General features: G+C 38.9%; 1 protein-coding gene across 5 annotated transcripts in view; it reads left to right on the forward strand.

Annotated features, from left to right (window-relative positions):
* The window catches only part of C2CD3 (C2 domain containing 3 centriole elongation regulator), a 127,413-nt gene that overhangs the window by 36,993 nt on the left and 68,413 nt on the right, over nt 1-22,007 (forward strand). For all 5 annotated transcript variants that reach the window (XM_044929377.2, XM_044929379.2, XM_044929380.2 and 2 more), the window contains exons 9-14: nt 2,391-2,539; nt 3,122-3,328; nt 3,760-3,872; nt 10,516-10,634; nt 15,112-15,234; nt 20,037-20,531. In XM_044929377.2, the coding sequence (XP_044785312.2) occupies nt 2,391-2,539; nt 3,122-3,328; nt 3,760-3,872; nt 10,516-10,634; nt 15,112-15,234; nt 20,037-20,531 (1,206 nt within the window). The remainder of the gene's footprint in view (nt 1-2,390; nt 2,540-3,121; nt 3,329-3,759; nt 3,873-10,515; nt 10,635-15,111; nt 15,235-20,036; nt 20,532-22,007) is intronic.

Raw genomic sequence — 22,007 nt, forward strand, 5'->3', positions numbered from 1 at the left:
CTTTGACTTTTCACTTTCATGCATTGGAGAAGGAAATGGCAACCCACTCCAGTATTCTTGCCTGGAGAATCCCAGGGACGGGGGAGCCTGGTGGTCTGCCGTCTATGGGGTCGCACAGAGTCGGGCACGACTGAAGCGACTTAGCAGCAGCAGCAGCAGAGTATATGGGGCTTCCCAGGTGGCACAGTGGTAAAGAATCTGCCTGCCAGTACAAGAGATGCAAGAGACTAGGGTTTGATCCCTGGATTGGGAGGATCCCTTGAACTAGGAAATGGCCACCTATTCCAGTATTCTTGCCTGGAAAATTCCATGGACAGAGGAGCCTGGTGGGCTGCCGTCCATGGAGTCACAGATTCGGACACGACTGAGCCCACACAGAGTATATATAAAATAAGCTCATTTACTGTTCCACAAATAATACTTTATATTTGTGAAGATCACTATCGTATTCCCCATTTTCTGTTTCTCCAGGTTAGCACAGATACCTGAAATACAATGTAGTTTATATCAGCTCAGTGGAAAGACTGAGAGCTACCAGGGTACAGAAGGAGCAGGGAGAACTTTTACATGAGATTGTCAGGAAGGAGCGTCATGAGGGATAAGGGATTTTAACTGAGACTTGAAAAATAGTTTCAGAGCGATAAAGGATATGAAATAGGAATAGAAAGAATGACCTGTTTAGAGAAGCAGTTTGTGTACTACCAGGCATCTAGTTTGATTGGGTAAGAATTCATGTGGAGGGTATATTAACAACGTGAGCTCACACACTGCAACCAGTCTGGGAAAGTATTTGAATATTAAGTGAGGAGGAAATGACATGACCTAAATAGTGTTCTAACAATGTTAACCTAGCAATTATGTAGGAGGCCGGCTGAGAGGAGAATAACAGGAGCAGATAGGAAGCCACTTTTGGTGTTGGAACCATGAGACAGAAAGAAAGACAGAGACAGAAAGAGCCAGAATTAGAGTGGTAGCTAGCAGTGGGGTTGGAAAAGAGGAGATGGATTTAAAAGACATTGTGAATTGTTAGGATTTCATGACTTTCTACAATAAAAGTCATCACTGATACTGTTACCCATAGGAGAAGAGAAAGGGAGCTTACTTTGTTCTTTAATTGGAGGATAATTGCTTTATAACGTTGTGTTGGTTTCTGTTGTACAACAACATGAATCAGCCATAAATATAAATACATCTCCTCTCTCTTGAGCCTCCCTCCAGCCCACCCCATCCTACCCCTCTAGATTGTCACAGGGCACCAGACGGAGCTTCCTGTGTTTTACAGCAGCTTCATACTAGCTATGGGAACTTATATTGATTACACATTTTCTGTGTCAGAGAATTTATGTTACCTATTATTAAGAATTGTCCAAAATGTTTTAAATTGATTATTTCACTTAATTCTTTTGCTAGCCCCATGAGATAGTGTCATCTCTTTTACATATCATGAAATAAAGACTTAAGAGACGTTAATTGCTAGTAATTATTAATAGGTGGCAGAACTAGAATTCTTACCGTAGTCTGGCAAAAAGCCCATGTTTTTCCCCTGGAACATATTACCTCCTAAGCCTTGAGCACTGCATTAGAGTGGTAAAAAAAATTAGTCTTTGCACCCATGTAGTTAGGTGATACTGTACAATCATTTTGCCCCAAACTGTGGTAAAAATAGAGGCTTTGGAACCCACGGAGAGCAAGATCTGCCTTTACTACTTACAGCTGTAAATCTTGGAGAAAGAAATTGCTACCCAGTCCAGTATTCTTGCCTAGAGAATCCTGTGGACAGCAGAGCCTGGTGGGCTGCCATCTATGGGGTAGCACAGAGTCGGGCATGACTGAAGTGACTTAGCATGCATGCATGCATTGGAGAAGGAAATGGCAACCAACTCCAGTATTCTTGCCTGGAGAATCCCAGGGACAGAGGAGCCTGGTGGGCTGCCGTCTATGGGGTCGCACACAGTTGGACCTGACTGACATGACTTAGCAGCAGCAGCAGCAACAGTGAGTCTTAACGGCGCCTAACTTCTCTCAGCATTCATTTTCTCATTTGTAAAAATTGAGATGAGGATGCCTTATAGGAATGTAATAAGTACTAAAAATACACGTGCAGCATTTAACATAGTACCAGATACATAGTAGGCAATCAGTAAATAGTCATTATTATTATTATTGAGAATTTGAAAGAAGAATCTAATTTTGTTTATTTTCTTTGAACTGAACTTGTAGGTTATTTTTATGAACTTCGGGTTATTTTTGTGTAGCCAAGAGAAACATAGGATTGTCTCCCTAATATCAGTTCTTTCTAGATTACTACTTTCAGAGAAATGGTTTCATTACCTCTATTCCCAAAGCAGTTATCTTTTAGTGCCCCTCTTCTCTTTTCTCTCCCTCAATAGAAATCTGATATCAGCGTCAGTGATATCTTCAGTGAAGATGATGATGTCCCTTCTAAAACAATGAGCCAGTCAAAAGCTCTTGCCAGATCTCCTAAGGTTCTAAAGTCAAATGATCATAAGTCGAAGAAGGAGATGGGTAAGAAAAATAGGTGAGCCTCTTTATGAATGCTTGTTTAGAGGCAAAAACAAAGAGATTATTTTTACAAGATCTCCTCATGTGAAATGACCTGTGTTTGCCAACACTGTCAGACTGGTTAAGTGAATTACAGTAATGCAGTAAGTATTGCAATCCTTAAACATGTAATAACATGAAAAGATGGATATACTAAAATGACTAAGAGAGAAAGCAGAATTCTGGGTTGTATTTGTACTCTGTTACACTTAATGTAGAAAGTATACATAAAGAAAGCAAATGAAAAGGAATATACAAAATGATGATAGTAGTTTATATTAAAGTAGTAACTGAAGTAAAGTCTTGCTGAAGACCTGATTCTATAATATCAGTTTCTATACTTGTGTGGAGATAAGCCTTTGGATTACAAGAATGTTTTTATAGTTTTTGAGATTTTTTTCACTGTAAATTAGGAGTAAGGCCGTTTCTCAGTCTTTGATAACTTGTGCATTAAGAAGCCTGCTGCCCTTTTTCTTTCCTCCTGTTGCCTGTACAAACTAGATCATTTCATATTTGGCTTCTGACAGTCTGCCTCACTACCTGTATGAACTCCTTTCAGAAATCTTGTTGAACAGCAGATGCTATCAGAAACTCCAGAAGATGCCCAAGTGATGACACTAAGTGTGGATAAACTGGCCCTTCTGGGTAGAACACATTCAGTCAGAATCATCATCGAAACAATGGGAGTTCCTCCAGATAGTCCTCAGGATACCTCTGGCAAAAAAACTTTTCCTGGGAGACCACCTAAGCTGACATCAAAAAAGCGGTATGTCTCTCACATGGGAAAACTAAATGTGACATTTCTGGGAAGTATTTGTGATGAGAAGAAGAAATTATATTGTACTTAGTGTTTTCATATGCATCATCAATCAATAAAATGTACTAAATCTCCCACTAGGTCCCAAGCACTAAAAATCTTGAGAATAAAGAAACTTAAGAGCCAGGCTTTGTTCTTCCATGCCTTATAGTCAGCAGGAGAGAGAAACATTTGAATGGCTGCTATAATAGGACTTTAGGGGCCAAAAGAGATGTTTTATATGAAAAGTGCTGTACGAACACAAGATTGGTGAAGGCTTTGAAAAGAGGAAGTCCTCTGAGGACCTGGGGTTCTAAAACAAGGCTCTGAAAGATATGTAGGATTTATCAGAAAATAAGTTTGTTATTTGGTTTGTTTTTTAATTATTTTGATTTTTTTAGCACCTTCTTTGTGGAATATCACTTTCCTGTGGGCTTTTCCAAAAATGGATTGACAAAGACCACTTTGATCACTGAGGTGGTTCGACTTGCATCCAGTAAAATTATAGATGGAGGTAAGAGAGAATTTGATTTCTGCTCCTTAGACATTTTGGTGTTGTAAGGATTTGTGAATCTGTAATTACTCATATATTCCTATATTATCATAGAATCTTAGAGGTAGAAAGAATTTTGAGGTGACTTTATCTTACTCCTTTCAAGTGAGGAAACTGGCCCAGAGGTTTATCCTGTCCTCTGGCTGTCCTCATGCAGGGCAGTGACATAGCTGAAACTGTAACTCAGAACTTGACTCTTAAATCACGTTCTTGCAGCTATTATTGTTTTCCTTTTCTTCCCTTTTTAAAATATCTTTATCACGATACAATTCACATACCATGTCATTCACCTGTTTGAAGTATACAACACAGTGATTTTTAATATATTCACAAGTTGTATAACCATCACCACAATCTTAATTTTAGAGCATTTTTATTTCACCTAAAAGAAATCCCATACTTATTAGCATTCATTCTTCAGTTCCCTCTTAGCCCCCTTTCACTAAGCAACTCCTAACCTACTTTGTCTCAGTTTTCCCATCCTGGACATTTGATTTAAGTGGAATCATACAATATGTGATTTTACTGACTGGTTTTTTTGACTTGCAATAATACTTCAACTTAACAATATTTAAGTTGCTTTCTATACGTTGCTATTAAAAACAGTGCTTCATTGAATAGTATTGCACATACATCATTTCTTATTTGATATATTTCCAGCCCAAACATTAAAAATAAATACCCTTAAAATAAATCCTTATTTGCCCTTAAAAACAGCACCTAAAGTAATTTAAAATACTCTTTTACTAGCATCATTTTTTTCACTTTCTCCATCACCTTAAGGAAGAATTAAGGCATTCACATTTTTCATATGTTTTCTGTATACTTAAGTTACTGATAGTAACAAAAGGTACTGTATAGGTTTGTTCAAAGCATTCGAGAGTGATTCTGCTGGCTGAAGTATGTTTGAGAAGCTTTAACGCAATTAATCTGTTTTTATCAAATCCCAATACAAAGAAAAATGTTGGATTCTCTTCTCAGGTCGTCCCTCTTCTACCTCCTATCCATATGACATTTGATGAGCTCCTTAAAACTTCTCTGAGCCTCACGTTCCCCATCTATAAACTTGAGATACAGGAAGGACATGGTTCTGATATGCACGAGTTTCAGTTAACATAGTATCTCCAAAGCAAGGACTGCCTGTACTACACAAGGGCTTAATGTACAGTCAGACAGGATAATGAATGTAAAAGCATTAAACTCTAAAATAGCATATAACTAAAGGTAGTTTTCCCACTAGACCATTCAGGTATGACCTAAAGCAAATCCCTTATGATTATACAGTGGAAGTGAGAAATAGATTTAAGGGACTGGATCTGATAGAGTGCCTGATGAACTATGGATGGAGGTTCGTGACATTGTACAGGAGGCAGGGATCAAGACCATCCCCATGGAAAAGAAATGAAAAAAACCAAATTGGCTGTCTGAGAAGGCCTTAAAAATAGCTGTGAAAAGAAGAGGAGTGAAAAGCAAAGGAGAAAAGGAAAGATATAAACATCTAAATACAGAGTTCCAAAGAATAGCAAGGAGACATAAGAAAGCCTTCCTCAGCAATCAGTGCAAAGAAATAGAGGAAAACAACAGAATGGGAAAGACTAGAGATCTCTTCAAGAAAATTAGAGATACCAAGGGAACATTTCATGCAAAGATGGGCTCAATAAAGGACAGAAATAGTATGGACCTAACAGAAGCAGAAGATATCAAGAAGAGGTGGCAAGAATACACAGAAGAACTGTACAAAAATGAGCTTTACGACCCAGATAATCACAATGGTGTGATCACTCACCTAGAGCCAGATATCCTGGAATGCAAAGTCAAGTGGGCCTTAGAAAGCATCACTACGCACAAAGCTAGTGGAGGTGATGGAATTTCAGTTGAGCTATTTCAAATCCTTAAAGATGATGCTGTTAAAGTGCTGCACTCACTATGCCAGCAAATTTGGAAAACTCAGCAGTGGCCACAGGACTGGAAAAGGTCAGTTTTCATTCCAGTCCCTAAGAAAGGCAATGCCAAAGAATGCTCAATCTACCACACAACTGCACTCATCTCACACGCTAGTAAAGTAATGCTCAAAATTCTCCAAGCCAGGCCTCAGCAATACGTGAACCGTGAACTTCCTGATGTTCAAGCTGGTTTTAGAAAAGGCAGAGGAACCAGAGATCAAATTGCCAACATCCACTGGATCATCGACAAAGCAAGAGAGTTCCAGAAAAACATCTATTTCTGCTTTACTGACTATGCCAAAGCCTTTGACTGTGTGGACCACAATAAACTGTGGAAAATTCTGAAAGAAATGGGAATACCAGGCCACCTGACCTGCCTCCTGAGAAATCTATATGCAGGTCAGGAAGCAACAGTTAGAACTGGACATGAAACAACAACTTTTCCAGATAGGAAAAGGAGTACATCAAGGCTGTATATTGTCACCCTGCTTATTTAACTTCTATGCAGAGTACATCATGAGAAACGCTGGGCTGGAAGAAGCAAAAGCTGGAATCAAGATTGCTGGGAGAAATATCAATAACCTCAAATATGCAGATGACACTACCCTTATAGCACAAAGTGAAGAGGAACTCAAAAGCCTCTTGATGAAAGTGAAAGAGGAGAGGGAAAAAGTTGGCTTAAAGCTCAACATTCAGAAAACGAAGATCATGGCATCTGGTCCCATCACTTCATGGGAAATAGATGGGGAAATAGTGGAAACAGTGTCAGACTTTATTTTTCTGGGCTCTAAAATCACTGCAGATGGTGATTGCAGCCATGAAATTAAAAGACGCTTACTCCTTGGAAAGAAAGTTATGACCAATCTAGATAGCATATTGAAAAGCAGAGATATTACTTCACCAACAAAGGTCCATCTAGTCAAGGCTATGGTGTTTCCAGTGGTCATGTATGGATGTGAGAGTTGGACTGTGAAGAAAGCTGAGCGCTGAAGAATTGATGCTTTTGAACTGTGGTGTTGGAGAAGACTCTTGAGAGTCCCTTGGACTGCAAGGAGATCCAACCAGTCCATCCTATGTCCTGGATGTTCATTGGAAGGATTGATGCTGAAGCTGAAACTCCAATACTTTGGCCACCTCATGCGAAGAGTTGACTCATTGGAAAAGACCCTGATGCTGGGAGGGGTTGGGGGCAGGAGGAGAAGGGGATGACCGAGGATGATATGGCTGGGTGACATCACTGACTCAATGGACATGAGTTTGAGTGAACTCTGGGAGTTGGTGATGGACAGGGAGGCCTGGCATGCTGTGATTCATGGGGTCGCAAAGAGTCGGACATGACTGAGTGACTGATTTGAACTGAATAGTAGTTCACATTTGGGGGGCACTATAGTATCAGTGTTTTACATACATTAATCATGTGATCCTTTAAAACACATAAACATAGATGAGGAAAAAGAAAGCTAAGACATAAATCAATTAAATAACTTGGCTAAGAGAATATAACTGATTTATGGTTGAACTAGAATTTGCACCTAGAACTTTTTTGATTCCAAATTGTGTGCACTTAATCTGTATTGCTTCTCATGCATTATTATTGTTGGCCACAGAGACTGAATTTTCCTTTTGTCATTCTGAGAAGGATAATATGGGACATATGGAATAAGCATCAAGTCAAGAATTGGAAGAGTTCTAGCTCTGGTTATACCAGACACTTAATTCTGTGACCCTGAACACAATGGCCTTTCCATCTGTGGGCCCCTCTCAATAATGACATGCAGTGGACAAGATATTTTCAGTATCTCCTTCAGCTCTTTAAAAAAAAAAAAAGTCTTTTAGGGATATTGCTAGCAATTTGTTTACATGAATTTCTTCTTCCATTATTGCCTTAACTCACTTTTAGTTTAAAATAATAATGAGCTTAAGAAACAGAATTATATAAGAAATAAAATAACAGTGCCAAGACATACTTAACTAGTAGGGAGAAATCCAAGTAGCACCAGGTTGATATAGAGTTCTTTTTGTAAAAGAGATTTTATAGTGTTTTAAAGTTTTAAAGTGCTCTTTTATCTGTTACCTCAGTTGATCCTCTCAGCACATCAATGAGGTGTAGGTGTTGTCTTAACTTCTCTTTCCTTAGTGGGAGAAGCAGGGAAACTGCTCCAGTGAGTGTAGGCTTGCTGGTTAACAGTTCCTGTGGATGGATCCAAATAACAAGGCCCAGATTCTGTCCATGAGTACCAAGAGAAATAAATAGAGTCAAGAATTAAGATGGCAACGATAGAGATCAGTAGATCAAGTGGGCTGTTTGAATGAATATTAGAGATAGTGGATTCCCTATATCTGGGCATTTTTGTGTGGGTTCTTCAGATCCATTTTAAGGGTCTAGAAGTGAATGAACTGGAAGATCATTTTACAGGTGATAAATTGTGGCTGAAGTGGTTCATTAGTAAATAATAGAACTTACTCATATATCAAATGATTCTACTCCACATTTCCTGTTTTTAAAACCTATTAAAGCCCCATAGCAGGGAGCACAGACTCAGATACTACCATCATTTTATCCCGTTCACACTTGCTATTACAGCAGAAGCCTTTTCCTTTCTGTATAAAAAACAGACTCCATTCTGCCCAACACTGCAAACGAACATCACACTTGTCCAAGTGTGACAAGAGGAGTCCCCTCGTCTTCAGTCAGAAAATAAACTCATTTTCATTATTATAGCTTTTGATTCAGTTCTTCTCTTCATTTATCCCTCACTGTCCAGCCATCTCCCTTCTTTCATTATACTACCTATCAACTTGTCTTTTAAAACACTAAGCCATACCTTACACCCAGTGAAGTGTATGGTATGTCTCTTTACATATCCAGTGCTCATATGCTTGACACTGATGATTTCTCATAGCAAAGCAGAGCAACATAGCCCTCCTTATCTTCTCTGTACTGTACCCAGGGTTTTCTCTTTGTCTTTGTTATTTCAGTCTTAGAGGGATAGTCGCTTAGTTGTGTCCAAGTTTTTGTGACCCCATGGACTTAGCCTGCCAGGCTTCTCTATCCATGGAATTCTCCAGGCAAGAATACTGGAGTGGGTTGCCATTTCCTTCTCCAGGGAATATTCCCAATACAGGGATCGAACATGGATCTACTGCATTGCAGGCAGATTTCTTTACCATCTGAGCCACCAGGGAAGGTTACTATTAAGAGACATTTCTAAATATAAAGACAGGTCAACTTAAAAATGGCTGATTCACATTGAGATTTGATAGAAAACAACAAAATTCTGTAAAACAATTGCCTTAAATAAAAAAATTTTTGTTTAAGTATCAGCAGATATATCCTTGCTGATGCTGCTAAGTCATGTCAGTCATGTCCGACTCTGTGCAACCCCATACACAGCAGCCCACCAGGCTTTTCTGTCCCTGGGATTCTCCAGGCAAGAACACTGGAGTGGGTTGCCATTTTCTTCTCCAGTGCATGAAAGTGAAAAGTGAAAGTGAAGCTGCTCAGTTGTGTCCGACTCTTAGCGACCCCATGGATATAGCCTACCAGGCTCCTCCATCCATGGGATATTCCAGGCAAGAGTACTGGAGTGGGTTGCCATTTCCTTCTCTGATATATCCTTGTCTTTACTTTATAATCTGTAGACAATACATTTGAATATATAATGAATCTGTACACCTTTTCCAAAGTAATACCCAAGATAGAAATAGCAATAAAGTTATAAATTGCTATCATCAATCATATGAAATAATTTAGATGAAGCTTATCTCTCTTGAAGAGGTGGGGACTGGGAAAGTGGTCAGGAAGGAAATACAATGTGCTTTTAACTTGGTATGAAAAATAATGTTCAGTTCCATGTTGCTGAACATTGTTCTGTTTTTGCCAAATAAATCCGCTACTTCAAAGTACTGTCTGAATGCTTTATTAAAACTGTGCTTCCGGCTTTTGGTTTGGAATCTGTTACTTGTGTAGCTACCTCCTGCTCGCTGTCCTCTGAAGCTTCTACTTCTTTCCGCTGTTCCCTGACACCTTGGTTGCCCTCACGCTGTCCCTTGACGCCTCAATTGCCTTCCCTCTGTCCTCAGAAGTTGTAATATCCTTCCCATAGTCCTTCCAGCTCTGGTTGCTCCATGGCCACAGAAGGCTGCCAGCACCGTGAATCATGCCATTTTTCCTGTACTTCTGTTACTGATGCAGTAGGGATATCAAAGCAAACACCCTGCTTTCCTTTGAGAAAGACCATTCCCTTCACTTTGGAATCAATATCCTCACCCAGTTGCTCTTTAAGTGCTTTCCAAGCATAACTAATGTTTGGCATTTCCATTGAGCACCGCAAGATCATGGTCACAAAGCCCGCATCTCAGTTAAGGAACACTGGTCTACTGATAGAACACCGAAATGTGGGCCAAGACTGCTGCCAGGGCTTCCATGGCTCCCTTCTCCTCAGCTTCTCAGCTGACTGCTTGAAGTGACTAATCACGGCAGGAGGAACAGAGTCAAAGTCCTATAACCCTAACACTTCTGTGAAATTACACTGACTGGATTCCTAAAAGAGATTTTAGTTAGATTTGAAAAAGAGGTGGGTGGTATCAAGGCATAAATTGGTGAAATGGCTCTAGTTGGATGGTATGACATGTGCTTGTGTGTCTGATTCTCCTTACAGTGGTGAAATTCCAGCAGAGATCTGTGTTTCCAGTACAGTTTGGTGGCCCAATGATCAAACACTGGTGGAATTCCAATCTTACTTTCCAAATTTACACAAAGAAAACCCCACAGAAAAAGGTACTTCACGTGATTATGACTTTTGCCTTACCATTTAGTCATACCAGGGATTTGGAGCATACTTAAAATTATGTTTGTATCTTAAACTAGAAAATTTTCCAGGCTCAAACAATAGTAATACTTATGAATTATTGCCTGTTATAATTTTAAGTTTCTGTTTAGTATTTATCATAAGCTAGATATTATGCTGAAGACTCGGCATGGATACTGTCAAATTTAATCATTAAAACAAGTCTGTGAATTAGGTACCTGTTATCTTCAATTTGGGCTTCCCTTGTGGGTCTCAGCTGGTAAAGAATCCGCCTACAGTGTGGGAGACCTGGGTTCTATCCCTGGGTTGGGAAGATCCCCTGGAGAAGGGAAAGGCTACCCACTCCAGTATTCTGGCCTGGAGAATTCCATGGACTATATGTATATGGTCCATGGGGTCGCAAAGAGTCGGACACGACTGAGCAACTTTCATCATCATCTTTAGTGAAATAACTTAGGTCTAAGATCGCCCTAATAATAAAGCTAATAAAAGACAAAGGTAGGACTCTATCCCAAGTCTTTATAGATCCTAAGTTCTTAAGCTCTTTGCCGTGCTCCCTGCTATGAAGAGTTGACTATTTGGATTGATATAGAATAGCAGCCTTAATTTGAGGCTCTACTTTCTTTTTTCAGACAGAATATATAAGGTATCCAACCCATATCCAAAGTAATATATTGTGGGTAGCAGTTTTATCAGCTAATTCCAGCTTTATAAAATCTACTTGCAATTGGTACAACAAATATCAATAATTATGAGCAGTTTTTACTTCCTTCAATTAAAAGAGTAGTTTTTATAATATTTAACCTCTTTGATATGGATAGCATGAGGAATGCATCTTATTTTCTTTTTGTTTGTATTTTCAGGGGATTTAAATAATACAGATTCCTTTTGGAAAATACAGCAAAATAGGAGGAGAACGAAAAACATAATTTAACAACCTCAAGACATCCTCTATAGGCATTTCAGTATATTTGCATTGAAACAGTAGTTAATGGCTTTTTCTAATTATAAAAGAATTATGTTTTTAATACAAAAATATTTTTAAAACACAAAAATCACCTATAATTTCATCACCAAGAAATAGCTGTTGTTAATATTTATGTATGTCATTTTTATCTTTTCAAATGAATACAGTATATGTATAAATCTTTGACAGTATTAGGATAATTTTATATGCAACTTTTATCCTTTTTTTAATTTAACATTGTCTTAAGGATTTTTATTCATTTTTTTCAAAAATACATATTTACTCTTCCACATAATTTTATAAATATTTGAAGGTTTTACTATATGTATATAACTTAATACCCTATTTCTCATAAACATAACAAAAATTGTTCATATTATTTCAAATTTTAGTAAAAATCATTTAACAGCTATGTATTCCATTCTAGGAATGTGGTATAAAAATAATTCCAGATTATTGAACATTTAATCATTTCTCATTGTAACTTTTAAAATATAGATTGCATATAAAATTACCAAGTATTGATATTTCTTCAGTATAAATTTCCAGAAGTGAAATAACTGGGCCAAAGAATATGAATATTAAAAGCTTTTTATATTTTTTGCTAAATTTGCTTTCAGAAGTAATGCTGCCAGTGTATATTCCCAACTTCAGACACATGACAGCCTCTTTCTCCATAACCTTGACAGTACTGTGTATATTTTATAGTTTTCCTAGTTTTAATGGCAAACATTTGTATCATCTTAATTGCACTTTTTAGTTTTAAGACTGAAGTTAAACATTTTTTTGTAAGAACTAACTCTTTTAAAAAGAGAAAAAAAAAAAAATCTCCTAACTTCGTTCTGACTCCTGAAATGCTAATCTTTCACGGAGAAGTGGTGAAACCCAAAAGGGAGACCACAATGGCAGAGTATGGACTCTCACTTAAGAGCTGCTTCAGTCAAATAAGCTATTGGGGACTGGAATGCAAAAGTAGAAAGTCAGGAAACACCTGGAGTAACAGACAAATATGGCCTTGGAGTACAGAATGAAGCAGGGCAAAGGCTAATAGAGTTCTGCCAAGAGAACGCCCTGTTCATAACAAACACCCTCTTCCAACAACACAAGAGAAGACTACACATGGACATCACCAGATGGTCAACACCGAAATCAGATTGATTATATTCTTTGCAGCCAAAGATGGAGAAGCTCTATACAGTCAGCAAAAACAAGACCAGGAGCTGACTGTGGCTCAGACCATGAACTCCTTATTGCCAAATTCAGACTTAAATTGAAGAAAGTAGGGAAAACCACTAGACCATTCAGGTATGACCTAAATCAAATCCCTTGTGACTCTGCAGTGGAAGTGAGAAATAGATTTAAGGGACTAGATCTGATAGACAGAGTGCCTGATGAACTATGGACGGAGGTTCGTGACATTCAACAGGAGACAGGGATCAAGACCATTCTCAAGAAAAAGAAATACAAAAAAGCAAAATGGCTGTCTGGAGAGGCCTTACAAATAGCTGTGAAGAGAAGGGAAGTGAAAACCAAGGGAGAAAAGGAAAGATATACCCATTTGAATGTAGAATTCCAAAGCATAGCAAGGAGAGATAAGAAAGCCTTCCTCAGCATTCAGTGCAATGAAATAGAGGAAAACGATAGAATGGGAAAGACTAGAGATCTCTTCAAGAAAATTAGAGATACCAAGGGAATATTTCATGCAAAGATGGGCTTAATAAAGGACAGAAATAGTAGGGACCTAACAGAAGCAGAAGATATTAAGAAGAGGTGGCAGGAATACACAGAAGAACTATACAAAAAAGATCTTCACGACCCAGATAATCATGATGGTGTGATCACTCACCTAGAGCCAGACATCCTGGAATGTGAAGTCAAGTGGGCCTTAGGAAGCATCACTACAAACAAAGCTAGTGGAGGTGATGGAATTCCAGTTGAGCTATTTCAAATCCTGAAAGATGACTCTGTGAAAGTGCTGCACTCACTATGCCAGCAAATTTGGAAAACTCAGCAGTGGCCACAGGACTGGAAAAGTTCAGTTTTCATTCCAATCCCAAAGAAAGGCAATGCCAAGGAATGCTCAAACTACCGCACAATTGCACTCATTTCACACGCTAGTAATGCTTAAAATTCTCCAAGCCAGGCTTCAGCAATATGTGCACCATGAACTTCCAGATGTTCAAGCTGGTTTTAGAAAAGGCAGAGGAACCAGAGATCAAATTGCCAACATCTGCTGGATCATCGACAAAGCAAGAGAGTTCCAGAAAAACATCTATTTCTGCTTTATTGACTATGCCAAAGCCTTTGACTGTGTGGACCACAATAAACTATGGAAAATTCTGAAAGCAATGGGAATACCAGGCCACCTGACCTGCCTCTTGAGAAACCTGTAAGCAGGTCAGGAAGCAACAGTTAGAACTGGACATGGAACAACAGACTGGTTCCAAGTAGGAAAAGGAGTACATCAAGGCTGTATATTGTCACCCTGCTTATTTAACTTCTATGCAGAGTACATCCTGAGAAACGCTGGGCTGGAAGAAGCACAAGCTGGAATTAAGATTGCCAGGAGAAATACCAATAACCTCAGATGTGCAGATGATACCACCCTTATGGCAGAAAGTAAAGAGGAACTAAAGAGCCTCTTGATGAAAGTGAAAGAGGAGAGTGAAAAAGTTGACTTAAAGCTCAACATTCAGAAAACTAGGATCATGGCATCCAGTCCCATCACTTCCTGGCAAATAGGTGGGGAAACAATGGAAACAGTGGCTTATTTTATTTTTCTGGCCTCCAAAATCACTGCAGATGGTGATTGCAGCCATGAAATTAAAAGACGCTTACTCCTTGGAAGGCAAGTTATGACCAACCTAGACAGCATATTAAAAAGCAGAGACATTACTTTGCCAATAAAGGTCCGTCTAGTCAAGGCTATGGTTTTTCCAGTGGTCATGTGTGGATGTGAGAGTTGGACTATAAAGAAAGCTGAGCACCGAAGAATTGATGCTTTTGAACTGTGGTGTTGGAGACGACTCTTGAGAGTCCCTTAGACTGCAAGGAGATCCAACCAGTCCATCCTAAAGGAGATCAGTCCTGGGTGTTCATTGGAAGGACTGATGTTGAAGCTGAAACTCCAATACTTTGGCCACCTGATGCGAAGAGCTGACTCATTTGAAAAGACCCTGATGCCTGGAAAGATTGAGGGCAGGAGGAGAAGGGGACGACAGAGGATGAGATGGTTGGATGGCATCACCGACTCAATGGACATGGGTTTGGGTGGACTCTGGGAGTTGGTGTTGGACAGGGAGGCCTGGCGTGCTGCGGTTCATGGGGTCGCAAAGAGTTGGACATGACTGAGTGACTGAACTGAACTGATTGACTTCATAAAGCATGGATTCCTTTATAAGTCATCATATGTTGTCATTTTTAGTCCCTGTGGCTCCTCTTTAATTTAACCTAAACTTTTTCTTTCCCTCTTTTCTCAGCCAGAAGTCATTGGTTCTGCATCACTTCCTTTACGAACTGTCATTCAGTCTGAGCTGCTTTCTTTCAGTGACCAGCTTCCAGTACAACAGGAGAATGGTCAGACTCCTCTTGGCCCCATCAAGGTAGGTAGATACACATTCAGGTAGTCAAGCATTTATGGAGCATGTGTTACTGGCCTGGCCTGAGAATGTAGCAGTGAACGAGAAGATCAGCATCTTAACTTTTGCAGCTTATGTTAAAATAGGATAACACAAGTTCTGTGAAGGAGCTAAAAGGTGTGCTATGTGATACCCTAGAGGAGAGCATGGCAACCCACTCCAGTATTCTTGCCTGGAGAATCTCATGGACAGAGGAGCCTGGGGGGCCACAATCCATGGGGTTGCAAAGAGTAGAATACAACTAAAGCAACTTAGCATGCACACACATATGATTGTAAGTACCTGGGAGGAAATTGGAGGTGGAAAGATATCTCCAAGGAGGTGACATTTAGGTGATAATTGAAGAATGAGAGGAAGAGACCACCAAGTTAAAAGCACGAGGAAGATCATTCCAGAGAAAAGAATGGAACATGCGAAGACCCTAAAGTGAGAATGGGCTTGACTTCATCAGGGGACAGAATGTTGCCACAGGACAGTGATCCAAATGGGAGATTGGCTAGACAGGCAGGAGTCTTATTGTTCAGAGCTTTGTAGTAAGAGTAAAGGTCTTAATTTTATCCTAAGAGCCAAGAAGAACATTGAAACAACCATGAAAGTAATACCTGATTTACATTTTAAAAGATGGCCCTATGGAGAATATTGTAGGGTACAGGAGGGAAAATAGTGACTCGATTGCATCCAGAGAAGAAATGATTGATGGTTAGGATTAGAGAAGTGGCAGTGAACAAGGAGAGAAGTGACTGAGTTTGTGCCTGGATGCCGAATGTAATTCATCAGAGCGAGAGTTCTTTTATTCAGAAGCATCAGTTTCTTAGGTGGAAGAAATTTTTTTTTTTAGAGCTTACCCTAATCATTTCTTTAATTGAAGTATAGTTGATGTGCAATATAAGTTATGGGTGTACAGTATAGTGATTCATGCTTTTTAAAAGTTATATTCCATTTATAGTTACTATAAAATATTGACTATATTCCCTGAACTGCACAGTATGTCCTTGTTGCTTATTTTACATTGTACATAATAGTTTGTGCCTCTTAATCTGCTGCCTCTGTTTTGTTCTTGCCCCATCTCTTTCCCCACCACTAATTTGTTCTCTGCATCTGTGGGTTTGTTGTTTTTTGTTGTTGTTGTTATATTCACAAGTTTGTTGCATTTTTAGAGTCCACATATAAGTTATACAGTATTTGTCTTTCTCTGTCTGACTTATTTGCCATAGCATAGTACCCTCCAAGACCACCCATGTTTTTGCAAATGGCAAGTTTTTTTTCTTTTTTATGATTGAGTAGTATTCCATTGTCGCCAAGAGTCGGGTACGACTAAGCGACTTCACTTTCACTTTTCACTTTCATGCATTGGAGAAGGAAATGGCAACCCACTCCAGTGTTCTTGCTTGGAGAATCCCAGGGACGGGGGAGCCTAGTGGGCTGCCGTCTGTGGGGTCGCACGAGTTGAACACGACTGAAGCGACTTAGCAGGAGTATTCCATTGTATATACAACATCTTCATTATTCATTCATCTGTGTTGGATACTTAGGTTTCATCCATATCTTGGTAATTGTAAATAATGCTTGTATCATTGGGGTGGGTGTATTTTTTCAAATTAGTGTTTTTGTTTCTTTCATCTGTGTATCCAGGAGTGAAATTGCTGCATCATATGATAGTTCTATTTTTAGTTTCTTGAGACACCTTCATACAGTTTTCCACAGTGGCTACACCAATTTACATTCCCATTAGGTGGAAGAATTTGAACGTGTGGCTTCAATATAGCTTTGTCCTGTTGTCCTGGTGGGCTTTTGAAATCATCACAGCCATGCTTAAAACATTTCCATGACTCCTTATCACCCAAAGGATAAAAAGGCCCATCGTATGAGCCCAGACCACTGCAGCTATCTCTCTTGCAGCTTCCTACCAATAGCCATGTCAAACTATGTAAAAAATTGCCAAGGTGTTCATGCTGGTTTATGCATTTATGCTTTTGTTCTTGGTTTTTGAGCTTCTTCTCCTTGGAAGTCCTCTCTGCCCTCTTTCTGGCCTTCTTAGTTATAAATACCATTTAAAGACTTGTTTCACTTATCATTGAAAAAAATGAATATCACATTATTCTTCCCCTACCAAAGTCTTATTTTTTTTGCTTTCCTGGTCCATTCTAGACTCTAAGGTTTGTAATCAGAAAGGAATAATAAATAGAATTGATGGACTAGAAATTGTTTCTATCCTGGCTTTGTTGAGAGAAGTACTGTTCTAGATAGATTGCAGTCTATATTCAATAGAGCAAAAGAATTTTGCTGTGGATTTCAAATAAAAGGTACAACAAGTCCCCATTATCTCTAGTAATTCAGTCTCAAAATGGTGACCATTTTCATTCATCATTTATCCCACATCCTTTTTTACTTTTTAACATTTTTAAACTTTGACAAATAACTTCAAACTTAGAGAAAAATTGCAAAAAACAGTACAGGGAACTCATATACTCTTATTACCTGAACTCAGCAATTATTCTTCATGTTTGCTTTATAATTATCCACCTCTTCTCTCTCTCTTTTTGTCTCCTTCCCCACTCTGTCTCTGTACACATACACAATTTCTTTCTGAACTATTTGAGACTATGTTACAAACATCAAACCTTTCTCCTTGAATTCTGTGTTGTTTTTCCTAATAACAATTGGGATAATTATTATTCTTGGGCTTCCCTGGTGGCTCAGCTGGTAAAGAATCCTCCCGCAGTGTGGGGGACCTGGGTTCGATCCCTGGGTTGGGAAGATCCCCTGGAGAAGGAAATGGCCACCCACTCCGGTATTCTGGCCTAGAGAATTCCATGGACTGTATATATAGTCCATGGGGTTGCAAGGAGTTGGACACAACTGAGTGACCTTCACTTCACTTCATAATAACAAAGGCAGCATCATACATAATACTGTACAGTAATAAAGATCAGTTTAACAGCAGTACTATATTCTATCTATAGGTCATACTCAGATTTCACCAACTGTACCAATACTTCCCTTTGTAGCATTTTTTTCCAGTCCAGGATCATCTGTTACATTTATTTATTTTTAATGAATAAAATTTTGCTTATTACCTTTATTCATATGATATGTAAGGGAGCTTGCATGTCTTACATGATATGTAAGATAATAGGGTAGCTGATTCCGAAGAAGGGAAGAACCTTTAAACAATTAATTAACCTCAATTTACATAATGGTCTTATTTGCATAGTGAATAGGTAGGCTAGGCCATTTTTTGCTAAGTCACTTCAGTCGTGTCCGACTCTGTGTGACCCCATAGACGGCAGCCCACCAGGCTCCCCTGTCCCTGGGATTCTCCAGGCAAGAACACTGAAGTGGGTTGCCATGTCCTTCTCCAATGCATTAAAGTGAAAAGTGAAAGTGAAGTTGCTCAGTCATGTCCAACCCTCAGTGAGCCCATGGACTTCAGCCTTCCAGGCTCCTCCATCCATGGGATTCTCCAGGCAGGAGTACTGAAGTGGGGTGCCATTGCCTTCTCCGATAGCCATTAACAGTCATTAATAAGTGAAATTGTGTTAGAAATACTACTTGGGTTTGTATTTCAGACTCAAGAACCAAACATCTGTTGCATTTAAATGTTGTATCTCTCTAATCTCCTTTTGCCTGGAACAGTTGTGCTGCCCTTCTTTGTCTTTTAGTACTTTAATGTTTTTGAAAGTAAGGCCATCTCATTTTCCTTGTTATGGCTTGTTAGATACACCCAGCATTTAAAAGTGGACATTTCATTTCCAAATACATGGGCTTTTGTTTAAAGTATTGTTAATAATAATATCTCATTTTATTATTAATTTCTCATCTAAATGCTTTCTTCTCTGCAATCACTCTCTGAAAAGTTTTTGGGTTTTTTTTCCAGTAATAAAGATACTTTATTACCTTTGATGAGATTTTTGATGCCTAAGTCAAAGATCTCTCTTGGTAAATGTCACATTACACTTGAAAATATGTGGATTATTTTCAGATATCTTTTAATATTGATTTCTAATATAATTCCACAGTGATAAGAGAACAGACTCTGTTTGATTTCAAAACTTTAGACCATGAAATTGTTGCACCTTGTTTTATGTCCCTGGATATGTTCCAGTGTCTCCTAATTTATAGTCTATGGGAACATGAATAGAATTTGTATCCTACTATTGTGTGAGAATTGTATAAATCTTAATTATGTTTAAAAAAAAAGTAAAGCCAGTTACTTTGTACAGTGTCCTCCATTTGGGGTTTATCTGAATGACTTATTACTATGATAATTGAAAGGATATGATTCTAACTTCCCCATTAACTCCAGCCCCTCCCCGTGCATTTATTAATTGGCATTCTATACAGAAGAGTTGTCCCTTCTCCCTTATTTGTTGATAGTCCTATGGACTCATGGATTCTGACATTATTCAAAAGCTTATAACCCACTACTATTATTATTCATTTTGAAACTCAGATTGTCCTATATTTGTCCAATGGGAGCCCCTTCAACTGAATTCTGTCCTTATAGTATGTCTCCATTCTTTTCTGAGCACTTCCCGTATTTTCTGGCACAAGATGATGTTGTAGGCTCATCTTGTGTTACTGATGAATTATCTGCTTTTCTTAATCCTGGTGAGGTAAGGCAGTCTATTAGTGTACCTACTATTGTGATATTTGAGTATGAATTAATCTATATCCTAACAATCTGATGCTGCTTCTAGCTCCAAAATTCTGATTCCGATTCTAGAAGATATCCCTATTAACTTTCTTCCTTTTATGTTTTCTAGGTAACTGTGGAGCTTGTTTTAGATAACAAGGATTTCACTGGTGTCAATACAGAGTTGAGTAGCAACACCCAACACACCCCACTTAGTGCTCTTACAAATCCAGATAAGACACTGCCAGAAACTGTTCAAGATGTTACTTGTACCAGAAATCCACAGACCCTAAATCAAATTCATGAAGAAACTGTAAAGAAAATGCAGAATTTGATGCTCCCCATCCCAAAGTCACCTAGCCCTTTTATACCAAATTCTTCAACCTTCATGGCAGCGCCAGCCTCTCATGATTTGGTAAATGAGATGAATGGGTCAACAGAAGAGAGTGCTTTGCTATTGCATGTGCTATTGATGGTGCCAGATGGAAAAGATTTCGTTACTGGAGAATCTGAGAAACAACCATCAAGCAATATTTATTTAAATTGCAAACTCTTCAGCACAGAAGAAGTCACCAGATCTGTCATTGCATGGGGCACAACAAAACCAGTCTTTAACTTTTCTCAGGTAACTTTGTCTCAATGTTCCATATGCATTAAGGATGAAGATGGGAGTTGGGGAGGGAAGAGAAGTATGTTTCCCAGATCACAATTACATTGTAAAGGAAATAGAGAATGTTCAGACTGGGGCAGGGGGACTTTTATCATTATCTGGTTTGCAGATCCAATCCCACTATTGGATGGGAGGAAGAAAAGGCATTGCCAACATTTTGAAACATTTTGTGTCTTTCTTTCTGTTCTGTCTGTTTATATGGTTTCCTGCTGTTTCTTTTGCCTGAATTCTATTTCCTTCTGTTTCCTCTAGGACTTTGATCAGTTAAACTTTTTTCTTTTCTGTTTCTAGTCTCTCATTCTTTATTTTTCCTTAGACTCATTTATTCCTCCACTGATTTAAATACTCATCTTACTTGATTTCTCAATAGAATTTGATGCTATTGCTTAAATTGTTTCCTCTCTTGATTTTTGTGGTTCTCTCCTCTCATTTTCCTTCTGACTCAACAGCTGTTCTTCTCCAGTCGTTGAGTTAGTAGGAAACCTAGGAAAAGGACTGTGACCCCAGCACTTCGCCGTCTCTCCTACTTCTAATTATTAGTATCCCTGTTCATTAGTTTATGCTTAGCATTCTCCAGACCAACCCTCTTTTCCCCGTGGTCACCTCATCTACTCCCATAGCTTCATTTGTGTGAAGATGACTTCCAAATCCACACTTCTTTGTAGGCCAGGCATTTCCCTCTGGTTCCAGTTCTCTGTGTCTAACTGCCTTCCGGTCGTCACCACCTAGATCTCTCAAGAGCTCTTTCCTCTTGGCACCTAACACATCCCCTGGCAAGTTGCAGGTATTCAATAAAGTTGTGTAAATGGAAAAGTAATTCAGAGGTATTCAAATCTGAATTTATTATTCCTTCCAAATCTGTTCCTCTTCCTCCTATCTGCCCTAATTCATATTATAATTCACTGAGAAACCCAACAAGAAGTTGACCTTGAGTCTTTCTTTACGTAATGACTTACTAAATCCAGTAGATGCTACAAACTTAATTATCTCTGGAATAAATTATCTTATCTCTGCTCCATTGCCACTGCTTTCATTCAGGCCCTCGTTCCTGTTCCAGATAGCTCGCCGACTGTCCTACCTGTTTGTCTCTCGCTGTCCATTCCTTCTTCTGTGGACCAACAGTAATGATCTTTCTAAAACACTAACCTGAATATTTTACTCCCCTGCTTAAAACATTTCAGTGATTCCCCATAGCCTTCAGGCTAGAATTCGGATCCTAATTTGGACTATAAGACCCTGCCTGTACTTCTCCGGTGTCCTCTTCTCCGCACACTAGATAGTCCAGCCGTGCTCAACTACTTGCAGTTTTCTAAATATCCTCTTTTCCCACCTGTGCCCCAGAAGCCCTATCTAGATGAGCTTTGTCATCAGAGAATTCATGCTGTTTTGTATTTGGCCTTTATGTGTTTGTCTCTAAACAAGGCTATGGCT

This window comes from Bubalus bubalis, chromosome 16 (assembly GCF_019923935.1).
Source record: "Bubalus bubalis isolate 160015118507 breed Murrah chromosome 16, NDDB_SH_1, whole genome shotgun sequence".
NCBI lineage: Eukaryota > Metazoa > Chordata > Mammalia > Artiodactyla > Bovidae > Bubalus > Bubalus bubalis.